The sequence below is a fragment of the Gasterosteus aculeatus genome, chromosome 11, assembly GCF_964276395.1.
Source record: "Gasterosteus aculeatus chromosome 11, fGasAcu3.hap1.1, whole genome shotgun sequence".
NCBI classification, from domain to species: domain Eukaryota; kingdom Metazoa; phylum Chordata; class Actinopteri; order Perciformes; family Gasterosteidae; genus Gasterosteus; species Gasterosteus aculeatus.
The window spans coordinates 3,517,270-3,534,290 of record NC_135699.1 but is presented as its reverse complement, the minus strand read 5'-3'; the positions used below and the strand labels follow the sequence as shown (position 1 = coordinate 3,534,290).

The window sequence follows — 17,021 nt, the reverse complement described above, 5'->3', positions numbered from 1 at the left end:
TTTTTTGATGATGTCTTTCTTCAGGAATTTTATTGGAAAAAATGTAAACCGAAAACAGAGCAAAGCTGAACTGACTTTGCTTTTATTATCTCTTTGAGAAGAAAATGTACATATCAATGTTTTATGTGAAAGACCCTTTAAATGACTCCAAAAGGAATATACAGTAAGAGAAACAATATTCATACAGATTTATACAGATATAACTTAATAAAGATAAATATCACATAGTTTTTGTTTTATATACAGCAAGCCAGTGCTTATTCAAGGACAGCATCCTTTTGGCTCCTCAAACTACGGCTTGGGACCGTAACCTTAGCGGCACAGGTTTAAAACTGGACCCTGGACTGTGTTCAGGTGTTGAGTTGCTTTCAATGCTTCAAACTTGAAATAAAACCCTTTATTTAAGGCTTATGTCTGACTGAATGTAGTCCTCTCGAGTCGAGGATGTGAAACTCGCATTGTGGGCATTCAGTCACTTCTATTTTGAAATGTATTTTCAGCCAGATATGTTCAGCAAGGAAAGGATTTCTATTTTGTGCTCAATGATGACTTTTTTCAGACTTCACTTCCCCCCAAATCCTCCCCTTCCCTCATTGTGCTATGTAATGGCTAGAGCCCCTCATTTACTGTACTGTCCTGTAAAATGCGAGATATTCCTTTACGTTAAACTTTCCCCCAACTCTTCTCAACAATACAGAGTCATTAAGTGCACTCTTTTATTGTTATTTATTAACCTTTATTAACCCTCCTCCCCGGTCTTTACTAAACATTTAAACCTGTCTCTACACATTGGACTCTACGAAGGGTCTTTTTGGTTTCACCGGAGAGGTAGGTCCCGTCTTTCTGTCACTGTGGATCACTGGCAGCGTCCTGGCCAGCTTCACATCCAGGTAAGAGGGATTCTGACTAGCAACCTTCACCGAATCCTCACCCTGAGGATAGTACTGGTTGTCGTTGTGGGCGTTGTTGTTGCTGCGGTTATGGTAGGCGATGGAGGAACCGAAGCCTCCCTGACTGGCGGGGGTTTTGCTGGGCGAGGTGACGACCGTGTCTACCGAGGACACGGCCCACGAGCGAGAAGGGCTGAGGCAGGAGCTGGAGGGAGCTTGTTGTTGGTACTGCTGTTGACCCCTCGCGGTCCTGTCGCTGACACCCATAAAAGGAGTGTTCCTTGAGGACCGGCCCGCTTCTCCGGGATAAGTCCCGCCCCCAGCCATGTATGTTTCAGACTGGGGAGAGGAGATCAGAAAGAGGTCGTCGTGGTAGCTGGTAACGCCTCCCGCGTATGCCAGATCTGAAGGTGCCTCCATGTGCTGGGCGGAGGCAGACGTCCTGAAGCTTGGTCCGTGATTGGGTGGCTGCCCGACAGCCAGGCTGCCACTGCTGGAGGAGAAACGGACACTGATACTCTGGGAGTGGACAAGAGGCCTTGGGGGAACAGCGGGGGAGGAGGTTGGGTGGGCGTTGAAGTGGCGTTGCAGTACACCCTGATGGTGGTATTGGTAATCGTGGGATGATGGGAGGCTATCAGGAGGTCCCATTGGTGCCTCGGTCACTGCCATCGGATAGTAGGCTGCCTTGGACTGGTTGCGACTTAGGTGACGGGCCTGACCATATCGATTTATCCCGGCCCGCTCCCCCCCTCCTTCTCTCCCGTAGGCAGATGCAAGTCTTTCCTGGCAAACAAAGTCAATGTCTCCATCGTCCACAGGATATGATCCAGATATCAGACCAGCCTGGACCTGCAAGCTGGGCCTGACATCCAAGCTCGGGCAAAGGCCTTCCCCCAGCTCAGCCAGCTCTTGTGGCAGATGGCCAAACTGGGAGTAAGCAGAACTTCCCAAAACCATGCTGGAATGGGACGCAGAACTGGGCTGACTGCTTCGGACTACCTGCACTTTGGCTGCTTGGAGCCACTGACCTTGAACGGGGTTCTGCTTTTGGAAGGACCTTTGATTGGACAGGTGATGGTGGTGTTGCTGCTGCGCCCCCTGGATCTGGTCTGGGTGGTGGTGGACGGAGGCGGAATGTGAGTGGTACTGCAGGCCTCCATTCCCTGACAACGCAGGCATACTCTCTGACATTTGGCTGGGCCGCTGTGGTGGGATGAAATGGTGGTAGGAGGTGGACTGAGGAGGAGGAGCAGGGTGACTTGGGGAAGAGGAGGAGGGGGAATGTGCGGGGCTCGGGAGGTGGCGGTACAGGTGAGTGGGGGAAAGGGAGGAGGGGGGCGGCCCGCCGGGGCAGCAGTGGGTGTCGAGATTTTGAACCACAGGTGGAGGATGCAACGAAGACGGGTGAGGATGAGCATCTCCTTCCCTCTGACTCTCCTCATCATCTTCCTCTTCCTCCTCCTCCTCCTCCTCGTTAAGCCCCCCCCTGTCTTGCACCTGCAGACATCCTGTGTCTCTGCACCTAGCCTCGTTGACGGACATGGACGCATTTTGTTGATAAGCAGGGTTCGACGAGGGAGGTAAAGAGTCTGGTTGTTGCGCAACCTGCCGACACTCTTCCTTGACCCGGGACAGCAGGCGCTGGATCTCCCGGTTGGAGGGGCACAGGCGGCTGGCGTCAATCAGGTCCTCCAGGGCAGCGTGGAACTGTCTGGTGAGAGAGAAGACGATACGATTTTAGAGGACCAAACAGAAATAGATACCTTCAAGTGCTTCTTTTCTGTTCCCTCGACCAATAGGAACACTGAAGTGCCAGAAGCTGGTGTACTGTATGTTGGCTACGAGCTCTCTTTTCTTTGTTAGTAAAAGCTTAGTTGTAAACCCTCAATATCCCAAACCAGAGACATACAGGAGTACATACAGGAGTGCAAGATCAAGCGAGCGAGGAGATGAGCATTTTGTTCGTGCCCTGCTTGACTTTATGCAAAGGTGTGACCTAGAAACACCATGTGGACGCGTCTCTGGCGGTGGTAGTGCCTTGTCAATCACAAGATAGCCCCGCCCTAACGCATACCCTGCTTTGGTCTATGCTGTAATGAAAGAAGTCTTTAAACTAACAATTAAGACCATAAACGACAATGTTTACTGAAGTAACAAATTTAGTATTTTTCGGTAGACTAAGCTTAAGAGCAGGAGCAGAGAGGGCCGCTAAAAATGCAAGACTTCATGTGCTAATTGGGGCAATTACATGCTAATTACATGCTAATGTATAGCATGACTGGCATCGTCCAGTCAGCTGGATATTGATAAAAAATACAACACATGCATCATTCTTTTAAAGGGAGCAGTTCATGATTTTGTTAGGGTTGGGTCGTCCTCATGTCGCTATGGTTACCTGCGTCCACGCTTGGCACGGGCCCGGGCATAAAAGGCTTCGTAGGATTTAGCTTTCAGCTCGAGCGCCTTGGTGGCAAAATCCTCGGCGAGGCCAAAATCCTGCAAGACGATAGAAGAGAATTCCCGATAATGTGTCAGGAGGTCGGCTCTCTTTTGGATTAGGAACTAGAGGTGGTGGGGTGGAGGGGGGTGGAAAGAGGCTCACGTTCATCTTGCGGTGGCAGCGAGACAGGTTGAGCAGCACGCACACCCTCAGCTGCCTGGAGGTCTTCAGCTCGTCCCCGGGGAACTTCTGCAGAGCTGACTGGTACGAGTGAGCCGCTTCTTCCACGTCACCTTGCTACAAACACGCAAAACGCTTCAGATATCTGACAAACGGGACGAAGTGTTTGCTTGCGTTTGGATGGGTTACCTTGTAGAGGCGGTCTCCCTCTTGGATCAGTTTACTGAGCAGAACCATTAGGATGTCTGGTTTAGAGGTTGCCATGGCCCATGTCGCAGGTCCTACACACACGCGCACACACACACACACACACACACCTCTGTGTTAGAGACCGGTTGAAAAATCATTAGCAGGACATTTACTAAAATACTTGCAAATAGGAGACAGAGTTTACACACATAAAAGTCATGCATCAGGGCTACTCAAAGATTCCTTGCCGGCTCCAAATGATATAGTTTAAAATAACACACACACACACATTCTGAAGAAAAGGGAGGTCTGGACCAGAACTTGGACGGGTTTTCAAACAGCAAAGAAGTCTGTTATTCTTACTATGAATAAAGATCACTTTGTTCTGCACAAACTTTAGACCAAGAGTTCCTGTGAGATTATCGGGACAAGGGTGACTCATGTGGACAGTTCACACAGACGGTGACGTAGCTCTGTGAGGGATCATAACCTTCTAGGGGTGTAACGATTCATTCACTGAAGCGATTAATCGATTTATATTCCTGCGATCCAACTGAATCGATCTGTGCTCCGCAAATCTGCATTCCAGACGACATATATCGATTACAAATCGATTTGAAATGGTAGATAATCGATTGTATCGATACTTGGAAACTCCACATTGGATTTAAGTACAAAAACTGTGTGGATGTGTGTTTGTTTGTTTGTTTTTTAGCACTTTAGACACGTTAAACGTTACTGGATTCAGTCTGCCTGTCTGTGACGTCATCAGTACGCAGCGGCAGCCGCGCGAAACTCGGAACAACAACAAAACACAGCGTGGAGGAGACACTGCGAACGAGACATTTACAAACCAACTTATCGATCCAGCGCGTGGAAACATTTTGGCTTTTGCAAACACGGAGGTGTCCTAAATAAGTCGGTCGCTGTTTGTAGAAAATGTAGAAGCCAAATAAAAACCACGGAAACACGACGAATCTTTCCGTCCATCTACTAAGGCGCCGTGGGATTAAACAACGCCGACAGTCAGGACCTCTAGCAGCGTCACCGCTGCAGCAGGTAACTCTGCAGACACCTCAGGCCTCGCCAGCACCAAACTCAACATCACAGTAACAAGTTTATCTGTAAAGACGTGCGACCCTACAATGTGGTTGAAAATCCGGGGTTCTGTGAATTGATCCAAACATTGTGTAATTATTGTGTAATGTTTACATTGAAAATGGCACTTGATTCAAATAAAAGGTTCATATATTTGCCATTAATTGTTGTTTGCTTGTTTATAATATCCATAATTAATTTAAATCTGATTTCCTTACAAGAAACAACAGGGATCTCAGAAACTTTGCCTGCACTGTCCAGTAAAGTTACTGAATCGATTTCAAGTCACTGAATCAAATCGAATCGTTCTAAATTAACCCAGATCGCCCATGAATCGAATCGGCAACCATGAATCGCGATTCGAATCGAAACGTTGTTAAAATGAATCATCAACACGCCGCAGAGGAGATTATCAAGCCTACTCTTATTTATAGTAGTTAGAGGGTGGGTCGTGCCGCCATGGGTCCATTCATTGGACACATTTTAGGTTTCGGCTTTTAATTACTGACGCACAAAAGCAAAGTGGATTCTTCGGTTCCACACAAATCATCACGAGCCATCGCTTTTTCCTCTGCACACATTTACCACTATCCTGACTTTGAGAAGATTCAGATCACTCTACATTTCTGTATAAATATGAAGGTTAGCTTAGCATAAGTATTTGGATGGCTAGCTTGGCCCTGTCCTACAAAGTAAAAAAAAAAGAATTCATTCATTCTTATAGAAATAGCACAATGAACGTGATCACGTATAGCGTTTAGCATTTGACTATCTGTCTCTAATTCTGTCATCAAACATTCCCAACAAAACAAACAAAAGCAAAACCGATTTCTACCTATCTTGGCTCCCTTTTTGAGCAGAGCGATCACAGCTGAAGTGTTTCTGCAGCCGACGGCCCGGTCGAGGGGACGCATCCCGCTGGAATCCACATGCTCCACCGACGCGCCGTGCTCCACCAGGTGCTGCACCTGACGGAGACCAAAAACAAATGCGACGTTTAGCATGTGTATTCATGTAAGAAGGGTTGTGACCTCGAGGTTACTCAGCTAAAATAAATCGGCTCGTTTGGTTGCAGGCGTTATCTATAAACACTAATATTACGAAGAAGAAGAAAGGACCCATTTAGCCTAGAATATGGACACATCACAGACTGTGCAGGAAACTGCACAGGTGGGGCTGTACACACCACTTCTGGGTCCCCGCGGAAAGCAGCCAGATCCAGAGGTGTCCGCCCGCTGCGGTCGACGTGTGTTGTGGCTGCACCTCGCTGCACCAGTTCTTTGACCAATGGGAGCTGGCCCTTCAGACACGCCCAGCTCAGCGGCGTTAGGCCTTCCCTGTCGGCCTGTTCGAGAGAGGCTCCTGGACACACAGAGAGAGCGCGGAGGAGAGATATTGATCTCATCTGCGGTATCGGAGGGTGCCCTCTATGCACGGATAGGGCCTCCATGTTCGGATTACGCCCCTCCCATTCGCATATAGCACCCGCCCCCATTGTCGATCTGATAGTTAGTACCGTGATCCAGCAGCAGCTGGGCTGTGTTCATGTGTCCCTCCGAGGCTGCTGTCATCAGGGCCGTTCGACCCTGCTGGTCGGCCATGTTCACCTCCACCCCTCGGCTCAGTAAGAGCTCCACCACCTGATGGAGAGGCACAAACGGAGACAGACGCTCAATGTTTGAATCTACGTCGGGCTCATTCCATGTGTTCCACTGTACCTGCAGGTGGCCCCGTCTCACGGCGCTGAAGAGGGGGGCCGCGCCCCGCCTGTTGCATTGCTCGACGGCAGCCCCCTGGTCCAACAGCAGGCGGCAGATAGCCAGCCTGCCGCTTGCTGCCGCCGCCGTCAGAGCTGAGACAGACAGAGACAGGTGAAGACAGGTTTCCAATTCAACCACCGGCAAGATCTTTTTTAGTTTCGGGGTCCATTGAGATGAAAATGAGCATATGAACATATTAGGTACAAGTGAGTTTCTTTTTGTCTCATCTTCCCCCCGGCTGTCACAGGCTATAGTTGTATATGAATACGTAAAAAATACAAACGGATAAACTACAGCACTTCAAATGATTATGTTTTTACGCAAATGAAATGTTATTCGTATATATATGTATACATATGATACACAATCTTCAGAGGTATTATGTTTAATACATAAGTATGCAGATAAGTAAATTAGTGAAACTCAAGTCAGTAGTACTACTGCAGTGTAGCCAAATACTAGCTGTAAGGACTAGTGGCATGGTACTCATGCAGCGTACCCGTCTCTCCCCACAGACTGTCGGGTGTGTTGATCTCCGGTCTCTCCTCCTCGTCCTCGTCTTCCTCCGGAAGGTCCAGGAGGTACGACACGATCTGCACACACATGGCAACACACGTTACAAACACATCCCCAATGCAACACCCTCATTTGGTAACCACGTGTTGTTACAGCGTGTGTGTCTGCGGGCTGACCTCGGCGTGGCCCGTGCTGGCCGCCGCGACCAGAGCCTGCTGCACCGCCTGGCACCGGCTCGCCGCCCGCTGGCCGCAGCAGGAAGCGCAGCTCCAGTCGGTGCGTCTCAGCAGGAAGCGCAGCACGTCGAGGCGGCCCCGCTGGGCGGCGTGCACGAGCACGCAGCGGCCCGAGCTGTCCACGTGGCCCACCTGCAGGCCACAGGGGAGGGACAGAGGCTTAGAGGAGGTGCACCTGGGGCAAAGCACCTTCTGCCTTCAGTTGGATCTTAAGTGAGAAGCATGTTCAGTCGGCTTGAGATCAGGTAGCTGAAGAATATTCTGTGTCTTTGTCTTCAGAAGCTCTTTGTTTCTGATCTGAGCAGATAGTTTAGCCCCAAACATGTCGGAATCCATCCTGCTACGTCTATCAGCTGTGGCATCAGCAATGCACAGCTGAGCTTTGAGAGGTGGAGTTATTGTGAGTATGGTTTCCATAAAAATAAGGACCAATGTTTAAAATATTAAATTCTAGTATTAAAATAAATAACGTCAGGTTGGCACCAAATTAAGTTACGTCATGATATGAATAAGATTCTTTCTATTTGTTGGCATGCACTGTGAATTGTGTGCTGAGGAACCTGTGGGGTAACGGGGGGATTATTATACTTCATTATTTTTATTATTAGCAAGTTGCTGGTGATGACGGTTCTACACTTTTCAGAGGTAATCTTTATAGCTGTGCTACGAGTGATCTCCTAAATATATATAAATAAAGAGAGACTTTTTGTAGACGCCGTGATTCTTCATTCGACCACCGGGTGGCGCCGCCGTACTTATTGTGCATTTCAAGTGTAAATTCTTCCCGTTGTGGCTTTAATTCTAAGGCACAGCATCTAGCAGGTAGGAAGGTGGACGGGCACCTTAGCGCTGTGCTGACTCAGCATGGTGACGAGGTCCATATGGCCCGCGGCGGCGGCGAATCCCAGCGCGGTCACACCCTCCTGTGACTGGGCATCCACCTGTAAAAAAAAAAAACACACACAGAGAAGCCACACGCTGGGTTACGGCTCTGGCACCCACTTCTGATCGCAGAAACCAAAGTATAAATAATTGTACCTGAGCTCCGAGGTCGAGCAGCAGCGCCACGGCATCACTGTGGCCCAGGTGAGCGTGGACACACAGCAGGGGGGCGTTGTTGAGGACATCGCAACGGAAATCCACATCAGCCCCGCCCATGATTAGCAACCTGCTCACCTGGACGAGCATAGAGCCAAGTTACAGTACTACAAGTACGCGTGGATGTGTGTGTGTGTGTGTGTGTGTGTCGTGGTACCTTGATGTTGGGGGTGTAAAGGTTACGCAGCGATGAGAGAGCAGGGCTCAGGCTCTCCGTGCTGTAGGACAGCCACAGCCCCTGCAGGACTGAGGAGGAAACCCCGAGCTTCTTACTCAGACCCTGGAGGATAAAAAAAGAGGCAAAGAAAAAACATTCTAAATGATACATGAGAAAATAGCTCTACTTCTCTCTTGATAAATCACACAATAATCACACATAGACACCACGCTGGTGTGTGTCTGTGTGCCCACCTTGTAGATGTGAGCCTTCAGGATGTGATGTCCCAGCTCCAGCGTCTCCTGGCGGTTTAACTTCCCCTCCTGCCGGCAGAGCCAGAAGGCCAGCAGGGTGTGACCGCTCCTGGAGACACAAAACAGACCACCCTCAGTGAAGACGTCCCCTCTTTCTTCCTGTCTCCCTCCCACTCCCACGCTCTCCCAGCGTACCTGGGGTCGCAGAGGAACCTGTCGTCCTGACCCTCCTCTCGCCACATCAGCCACTCCCTGAAGGAGGCGTGGTTTAGCATCCTGCTGCCGTCGCTCCGCCGCAGCAGGAAGGAGGAGAGCTGCTCCAGGCGGTGCGCAAACTCCCCCCAGTGCAGCGTCCCCCCGGTCAGGGCGCCGGCGTTCACCACCTCAAACAGCTGGATTCAGACATCATTTGGCGTCATTATGCAACACGGGGACGCCAAAAGACAGAAAAAATGAAAAACCATGGGGCATTTCTTTAATCTGCAGTCACATTTCAAATGTATGAACATTATATTTTCGCAGCTCATTGATGTACCGAAAAGGCTCACGGTGTGTTCACACTTAATCGGGAAGAAGAACGATCACATGCTACGGGGTCACAGGTCAAAGTTTGTAGCTGAAGCTATAAATTGATCTGACGCTGTGTTGTGTTAGCCTTCCAGAGCCTCATGCTAACGACACCATCACCATCACATCATAATTATTCCACTAAAATCACTGCTGCTGTTATTAGTAGTCGGAATTGTTCCCTTATTGTTCTTTTTTCTACACAATTGACTGTGTGATTGATTCTGTACCCATGACACCTATTTTCTTTAGTAACTGATTTACTCCCTGTTGAAGGCTTATTGGGTTAGTTTTTCCTGTTGTGATGCGAGGGTCCAGAGACACGGGGAGAACATGCAGACTCCTCCCAGAGGGGGGCGGGGCTTTGAACCCAGGCGACAACCACCACACCACAAAATGAAGGTTGTTGTAATGTAATGCACACACACACACACACACACACGCACACACACACACAGACGGTGGGTACCTGCTGGTCGGTCAGCGGGTGCAGCGACGCCACAGTAACGTTGAGCAGCGGCTGAACTCTCTGAAAAGACGACTGTGTGGGAAAGCGCATGTTGAGCTGCAGCAGGTAGACCTCTGCTAGACTCACGGGGACCACCTGCTCACACACACACACACACACACACACACACACACACACACACACACAGATTTAGAGGCGTTTCTGTAAACTGTATATCAAAACGTAATACTTGGAGTGTGCATCAGCGAAAGGGTGATTTAGAGGACAGAATTTTAAATTGCTCTTTTACATTGAAACTATTTCCACTGTTCATTCCTCACCTTGAAGCTGGAACTCTTCAGGACCAGGTATCCCCCCTCGATCAGATCCAGGGTCAGTTTCAGGTAGAGGTAGGAGCCCCTACTCAGGCTCTTCAGGTGGCTGATCAGCTTGGCCATCGCCGCGTTGTCCAGGCGACCATTGCCCAGCGACACGTTGCTCTGGATCTCCGTGCTGCTGTGGATACGCTGCATCAAGTAACCCTGAGCAACACAAGAAGAAAAAGAAAAGTGCGTATAGATGTGCTGATGGATCGAGCGACAGGAGCACGGACAGGACTGTGCGCGTGTTACCTGCAGGTCCTGATCTATGGCGTTGTTCTCCTCCATCCTGTCTAGAGAGATGCAGTGAAAAGGTAGAGAACGAGCAATGTCCTGATGGGGAAACAACAAGTTTAAGTTTGTTAGTTGCATGAGTTTGCTGAGAATGTTGTGTTAAAATGTCACAACCCGGCTAACTGTTTAATGTAGTTTAAATCTAATTTTGAATGTTGACCGACGTGTTTATCAAAAGCAGCAGCATCACGAGTAACATTGGCTGAAGCTGCTGGAGGGTAAACTCCAGAATCCAATAAAGAGCGGGAAAAGCCCTGTTAGCTTAATCCCTGATAGCATCACAAAAGAACCCGTCACCCTATAGACTCCTACTATAATCACGCTTTACTTTTCGATTTTAAGCCAGTTAGCTAATGTTTTCTTACTTTACTCCTGTAAGCTTGCTATGCCAATGTTAGCGGCAGACTTTTTTTTTGCCATTTTGGTTTTGCAAAGAATGAAAAAAAAAATGCTCCAAACTGTGCACACTGTTACTTTATTTTGTTGCAATTCTTCCTGTCATTGATTTGTTTTGGAAGGTGAATGGTGAGCTTACAGGCAGCTTTAATAAATGCTTTCCCAGATCTCAGATATGTGTTGTCTGTGTTCGGTCCCTTGTGTGCGCGTGTACCTGCTGACCGGTCCTGACGGTGGTTATGACCTTCAGCCAAGGGGGAAATTTCCGGACATTTCGGGAAAGGAAGGAAGTCAGTGCGTCGCCGTAGTCCGGCCGGTGAAACTCGGCCTCGTTCAGCCCGTCAATCAGTACTATGAGTCCCGCCCCGTCCACGTGCAACTTCCTCTCTGAAAACAAAAAAGCAACACAGCAGAATATAACTTATACCCTTACAGATCCTACAGACGAGAAGCAGAACGCAGAGCGTCTCCGGGGTACCTCTGTAGAGAGCGTCCAGGGGTTCTAGTATTCCTCTCTGCAGGGCTGAGCTGGGATCCTGGATGCAGGAGCGCAGACTGAGCGTGCTCTGCAGCTGCGGCGTGCGGTGCAGCAGCTCCCGAAAGGCCGACAGCTGGGGGGCGTCACTCAGCATCGCCGCCATGTTGTGGACGAACTCCGGCACCAGGCAGGTGTGACAGTTATCAGCTTGACAGAAATGATACGCGACTACCTGCGAGGTCAAACGGGAAGGCGGGTGTGGATGATTTTCACAAACCCTTTGAGTTTGTTGCCGATACCCAAAATCAGTAGAGCAGCAACTGTGTTACATGCACATTAACCAACAACATGCATCCTGCATTCGGTTAACTAGGCTGACTACGGTGCAGTGGTGCAAAAAGCCTTTTTTAATGGGGTTAAAAGGAAAACTTTATCACATAGCGAGCTGTAAATGCTGTCCGAAAGGGAGGTTGATCTCGCTGTAATACCTTTACAGAAAGCAACGGCCACGCATGAACATGGCCGGTAGCTCCCTTGGATTTTGTGTGAATTTGTTTTCTTTTCATCTTTACTACTCGTGGTATATGACTGACATAACGAATCAGGACCGAAGAAGGAAAGCCTCTTCACACCTCCTTGCGTGCGTCGACCCATTTTTCTAGGCTTGCGTCGAAAGCTACGCAAGCGACGCAAGCGACGCAAGCCTCCTGCAGCCCGAAAGGCTGCGATTGTTCTGCTAACTACGTGGTTTCATAGCACAATACTGCTATTTTTAAAATGAAGATTTTTTACGAGAGAACGGATCAGATTGAAGAGCTTTTGTTGGAAGGAATCTGTAAATATGACTTCACTTCTACAACCCGTCATTGGCGGACTATAAGGACGCTCCCGATTCGTGGAGGGAGATCTCCACAAACGCAGCAGAAAGGTCTATGATAAATAAATAAACAAACCAACAACTTCCACACACAAAGACGTGACTCTCTAGGTAGTTTTTGACAAAAAAACGTTACTCCACCTCCACCACCTCCACCTGTTGTGAATTGCTTTGCAACGCGCGGGAGCCTTTTTGAACGTGTACTTGGGGGCCGTGCTGGAGTTTATGTCCCTCTTTGCTTTCGGCTATCTACATTTAGTAAAGTGGGGATGATACCTGTGCTGCGAGCCTCCTCAGCGCGTCCTCTTGTCTCTTCCTCATCTCTGGAGTCCCCGGACAGCTTCCTCCCCCTCCTTCGTCTCCCCCTCCTCCTCCTCCTCCTCTCCCCAGGGAGTTGCGGGAGTAGGACTCGGCCTCTGCATCTGGAGTGAGGAAATATTAGAAAATGTTACACTTTCAAATATCTCAGACGTGAAGGCACAAACCATCTGGGTCTTTCTCTCTGGCCGCTGCCTCCTTTCCCGTCCTCTCTGTATTCACTGCATGATTTAATGGGTTCTCCTGCTGGTTGGCTCGGCCTTGAATGTGGCTCCTGGTCTGATTTTATTGGGTTCTGCATGATGACTCAGCCTTCTCTGACAGACTCATTGAGGCTGTCTTCGTGGCTGGAATAACTCACTGGGGGTCCTTGGCAAGGAAGAGACAATGGCTCCTGCCAACGATCTACTACGTCCCCTTCATGAGCTGTAAAAATGATTTTTTCCATTCCATTTTTTTAATGTACTCCTAGTACAGTTTTCCTACATGTAAATCAGGGCCGGTCTTAGCCTGCTATGTTGGGTGTGCTGATATAAATAATAGGTGGTAATTGGGAAATTGATTTGTAGAGCGCTTTTTTAGTATTCCGACCAAAAACACTTTAACTCTAGATGTCATCAATCATCTATCCAGCAAGGTCGACTCATGGTTCAGGACTAACTAACAATTCACACAAATTCAACCACCAAAACGCCCACACAGCCGGGAATCAAACCGCTGATCCTCTGATTGGAGGACGACCCTGTTCTACCACTGAGCCACAGTCACACAGGTGGGCAAACCGCAGGTAAGCAAAGCTAATGGTATCTAGCCATCTGGAAACCAGAGGGTACTTTTTCTGGAAATGGGAAATGATTAAATTGGTATTAAAATGTGGACTATCAGTGGAGGATATAGCCAAAATAACCCTCTAAAAATAAAGTAATCTGGTACAAAAGTAGTGTTTAGGGGACATCCAGTGTCGGTTCAAGCCCCCAGAAGGCAACATTTAAATCTGTAGCCACCTGACACCATTGGGCACAAAAATGAAATCATGTTCCACTTTCATAGGAATGACACGTTGCTGACTATTTTACTTGTACATATAAACAAAATTGCAAAAGAGTAAGTTGCAGGCTAATTTCCATCAGCAGCGTTGAAGGTCAATTAGTTTTAAAAGTAGCTTTAGCTTCAAAAGTACGGCTTAAAAATAACATAACTTTTTATAGTGGAAAAAATGGAAATGCAAGCTTTATACCAGCTTATTCCTTAAGATGGAAGATTGTATTGTAAATCTATTGATATTGTAGCATTTATATTCATGAACATGTATGATTGTCTTTAATCCACTTGGTGTAAATATTGTAATAGTAGTGTATAATAGTGTATTTTGAAAAGATGGATATTATGACGAGTTATTACACTCGCATTGCATTCCTAATGACCAATTAACATATTATTATCCTGGTTTATTATTTAACCTCTGCTTACATTTAGCAGAGGTCTGGTTGCCGGCGGCGGGCGGCAGCATGCGGTTCCCATGACAACTGAGCGCCACCAGCCGGGCGACGATGGCCGTTTTGCCGAAGCCCATGTTGCCGACGATCACCACGCCCCGACTAGTCGCCGGGTCGCCACTTCGAAGACAGGCGTCCACTTCTTGGAAGAGCCATTCCCTGCCGGTGAACAGCCAATCAGAAGAGAGACCCGGAACCTCAAAGTGGAGGGGCTTCAGGTTGAGGGAGGGAGTGAAACACACTGCAGGAGAAGGAGCACGGAGGACTATTGTAATACTGTTTGCAAATAGCATGGCGGGTCTTTTGCTCCGTGCGCGCTCGAGTGTGTTTACCTCTGTGGTCCTGTTGACCACGACTCCCAGAATTCTGCCTGGGCATTCTGAGGGACGTCCTAGAAGGGATGTGTCTCTGCTGCTCATCCAGATAGGCCAGATCTTCGAGGTGGGCAGAACTGGTGGCTGGAGTGAGAGAATGTTAGAGAGAGTTTGTTTTCTGCATAAAGAAATGGTGAATAACTGGTTTAAAAAAAATGTATCTCGACTTTCGATGAAATGTCCAAGCTACAGTACATAAAAAATGTAAGGGGGGAAGGTTGCTAGAACTTATATGAGGGGGATTTTGGTGTGAAACATCCAATGACACAACTGAAAATATCATTCCTGGGCGGTTTATGTGGAGTGGAAGTTTGCACATTGTGCAATTTGCATTGTAATGTGCTGAGCTCTGAGTAGTGGAAATGACTAAATTGTGGTTTAGAATCAAGCAAGGAAAAGCTGATCTTGGTAATACATAAAACTAAACGGTTTATTGAAGATGCTTGCTTCCCCAAATTGAAATAAAAAAATGAGTTTGCTGTCGGGACCCCAGTAATGAAACTACAAAAGAGGAGTCAGTGAAATCGTCATTCGGCAGCTCTGTATTTCTCAACTCAACGTTACCTTATTTGCTAGCTAACTAGCTAACGTTACTAATGATGACTTGGCAGAGAGGCCCTAACTTCTCTTCCTTTGAGAGAGACATGTTGGCAAAAAATTATGGAGCAATAGCTACAGGAATGAGTCCTAAAACCCGATTCAGTGGAGTGAGAAGTAAGCTGTCAATAACTGTACAAAACAGTCAATAAAATGTGTTTTTCATTAAGTGTCAATCGTCGCAACCACAAGAGGTCTTGGAGGGTAAGGTCATAAATGGGCATTAAAAGGTATAGGCTGATGGGTTCAGTAGTATTTGAGATTAGCCTCGGACAGACAGACACACACTCACGCACACACAAACAACACCCAACATGTGCTGAACAGCTTGATGTGCGTAAAGGCTAATGGCCGGCGGAGAAAATAATTCTAACTGACAGAGCAGTGCAGGTAGAGGTACAAGACTGAACTAATAAAAATAATATGAAATGAACCAAGCTTGTTCACCTTCTAATTAATGCGCATTACTAATTCAGGTTCTTCCCCAGAGTTTTTGTGCTTTCTCGCCTCAAAGGTTTCCATGGATCGTGGTTATTTTTGGACCCGCCTCCTGCCGTGGCCCTGCTGACAACCGCTGCTGCTATCACTATAATTTTAAATTAATTACATTAATTAAAACATTACTGTAACTGTCATCATAAACCAACATTACTGAAGTCTTTGTGCTTTCCCTTCCGGTGGTTCTATCGGATGGTGGTTCTACCTGACGGTGGTTCTATTTGACGGTGGTTCTATATGAGGGTGGTTCTATCTGAGGGTGGTTCTATCTGAGGGTGGTTCTACCTGACGGTGGTTCTATCTGAGGGTGGTTCTACCTGACGGTGGTTCTATCTGACGGTGGTTTTATCTGAGGGTGGTTCTACCTGTCGGTGGTTCTACCTGACAGTGGTTCTATCTGAGGGTGGTTCTATCTGACGGTGGTTCTATCTGACGGTGGTTCTATCTGAGGGTGGTTCTACCTGATGGTGGTTCTACCTGACGGTGGTTCTATCTGAGGGTGGTTCTACCTGAAGGTGGTTCTACCTGAGGGTGGTTCTACCTGAAGGTGGTTCTACCTGACGGTGGTTCTATCTGAGGGTGGTTCTACCTGATGGTGGTTCTATCTGAGAGTGGTTCAACCTGACGGTGGTTCTATCTGATGGTGGTTCTACCTGAAGGTGGTTCTACCTGACGGTGGTTCTATCTGAGGGTGGTTCTATCTGACGGTGGTTCTATCTGAGGGTGGTTCTACCTGAAGGTGGTTCTACCTGAGGGTGGCTCTACCTGAAGGTGGTTCTACCTGACGGTGGTTCTATCTGAGGGTGGTTCTACCTGATGGTGGTTCTATCTGAGAGTGGTTCAACCTGACGGTGGTTCTACCTGACGGTGGTTCTATCTGACGGTGGTTCTATCTGATGGTGGTTCTATCTGATGGAGGTTCTATCTGATGGTGGTGTTCCCTGCAGTTGTCCTGCCGTACTGTATTGTACATCTTTATTCTGTACACATGACATCCATTGTAGTCTGTCCTCTGCAGTTATTCCTAAGGTGTCTTCTCTTTTTTCCCCATGAAGGGGTTTTTCATTTTTGGGGGGTTTCCTGTGCTGATGTGAGGGTTTCTGAGACAGAGGATGTTTCTAAAGCCCTCAGAGGCAAATTTTTAAATTTCAATTTTGGGCTATACAAAACAATTTTTGAATTGTTGAATTGTTCTTAAAGTAATGAGAAATCATTTTGGAACACATGCTTAACAGCATTTTGGTGGGAGTTAGATGAGAAAATGTGGGGTGGTTAGCTTAGCATAAGGACTGGAAACCAGGAGAAAGAGGTCGCCCGGTCTAACCCGAAGTGAGAAAAAGGTTATGGAAAAGTAGTATTCCTTGTCTTATCTATCGTGAGACTCGAACAGTTTGCAGGATATTGTCAGAAGAGCGCGGTGTCGTGATTCCCACTACAGACACAATAGATTGGAAATCTATCAAAACATGCATGAATA

General features: G+C 47.8%; 1 protein-coding gene across 4 annotated transcripts in view; it reads right to left on the bottom strand.

Moving 5' to 3' along the window:
* Positions 1-17,021, bottom strand: part of LOC120827574 (protein TANC2-like) — a 35,991-nt gene continuing 18,970 nt past the window's right edge. For all 4 annotated transcript variants that reach the window (XM_078084428.1, XM_078084430.1, XM_040190574.2 and 1 more), the window contains 23 exons: positions 14,408-14,533; positions 14,050-14,316; positions 12,538-12,683; positions 11,385-11,616; positions 11,121-11,293; positions 10,469-10,549; positions 10,178-10,378; positions 9,858-9,992; positions 9,017-9,213; positions 8,822-8,930; positions 8,568-8,690; positions 8,351-8,488; positions 8,155-8,253; positions 7,253-7,444; positions 7,060-7,153; positions 6,519-6,652; positions 6,317-6,440; positions 5,987-6,162; positions 5,636-5,768; positions 3,703-3,794; positions 3,496-3,630; positions 3,289-3,389; positions 1-2,604 (listed from right to left, as the gene is read on the bottom strand). In XM_078084428.1, coding sequence (XP_077940554.1) covers positions 783-2,604; positions 3,289-3,389; positions 3,496-3,630; positions 3,703-3,794; positions 5,636-5,768; positions 5,987-6,162; positions 6,317-6,440; positions 6,519-6,652; positions 7,060-7,153; positions 7,253-7,444; positions 8,155-8,253; positions 8,351-8,488; positions 8,568-8,690; positions 8,822-8,930; positions 9,017-9,213; positions 9,858-9,992; positions 10,178-10,378; positions 10,469-10,549; positions 11,121-11,293; positions 11,385-11,616; positions 12,538-12,683; positions 14,050-14,316; positions 14,408-14,533 — 5,030 coding nt within the window. In that variant the 3' untranslated portion in view covers positions 1-782. The remainder of the gene's footprint in view (positions 2,605-3,288; positions 3,390-3,495; positions 3,631-3,702; positions 3,795-5,635; positions 5,769-5,986; positions 6,163-6,316; positions 6,441-6,518; positions 6,653-7,059; positions 7,154-7,252; positions 7,445-8,154; positions 8,254-8,350; positions 8,489-8,567; positions 8,691-8,821; positions 8,931-9,016; positions 9,214-9,857; positions 9,993-10,177; positions 10,379-10,468; positions 10,550-11,120; positions 11,294-11,384; positions 11,617-12,537; positions 12,684-14,049; positions 14,317-14,407; positions 14,534-17,021) is intronic.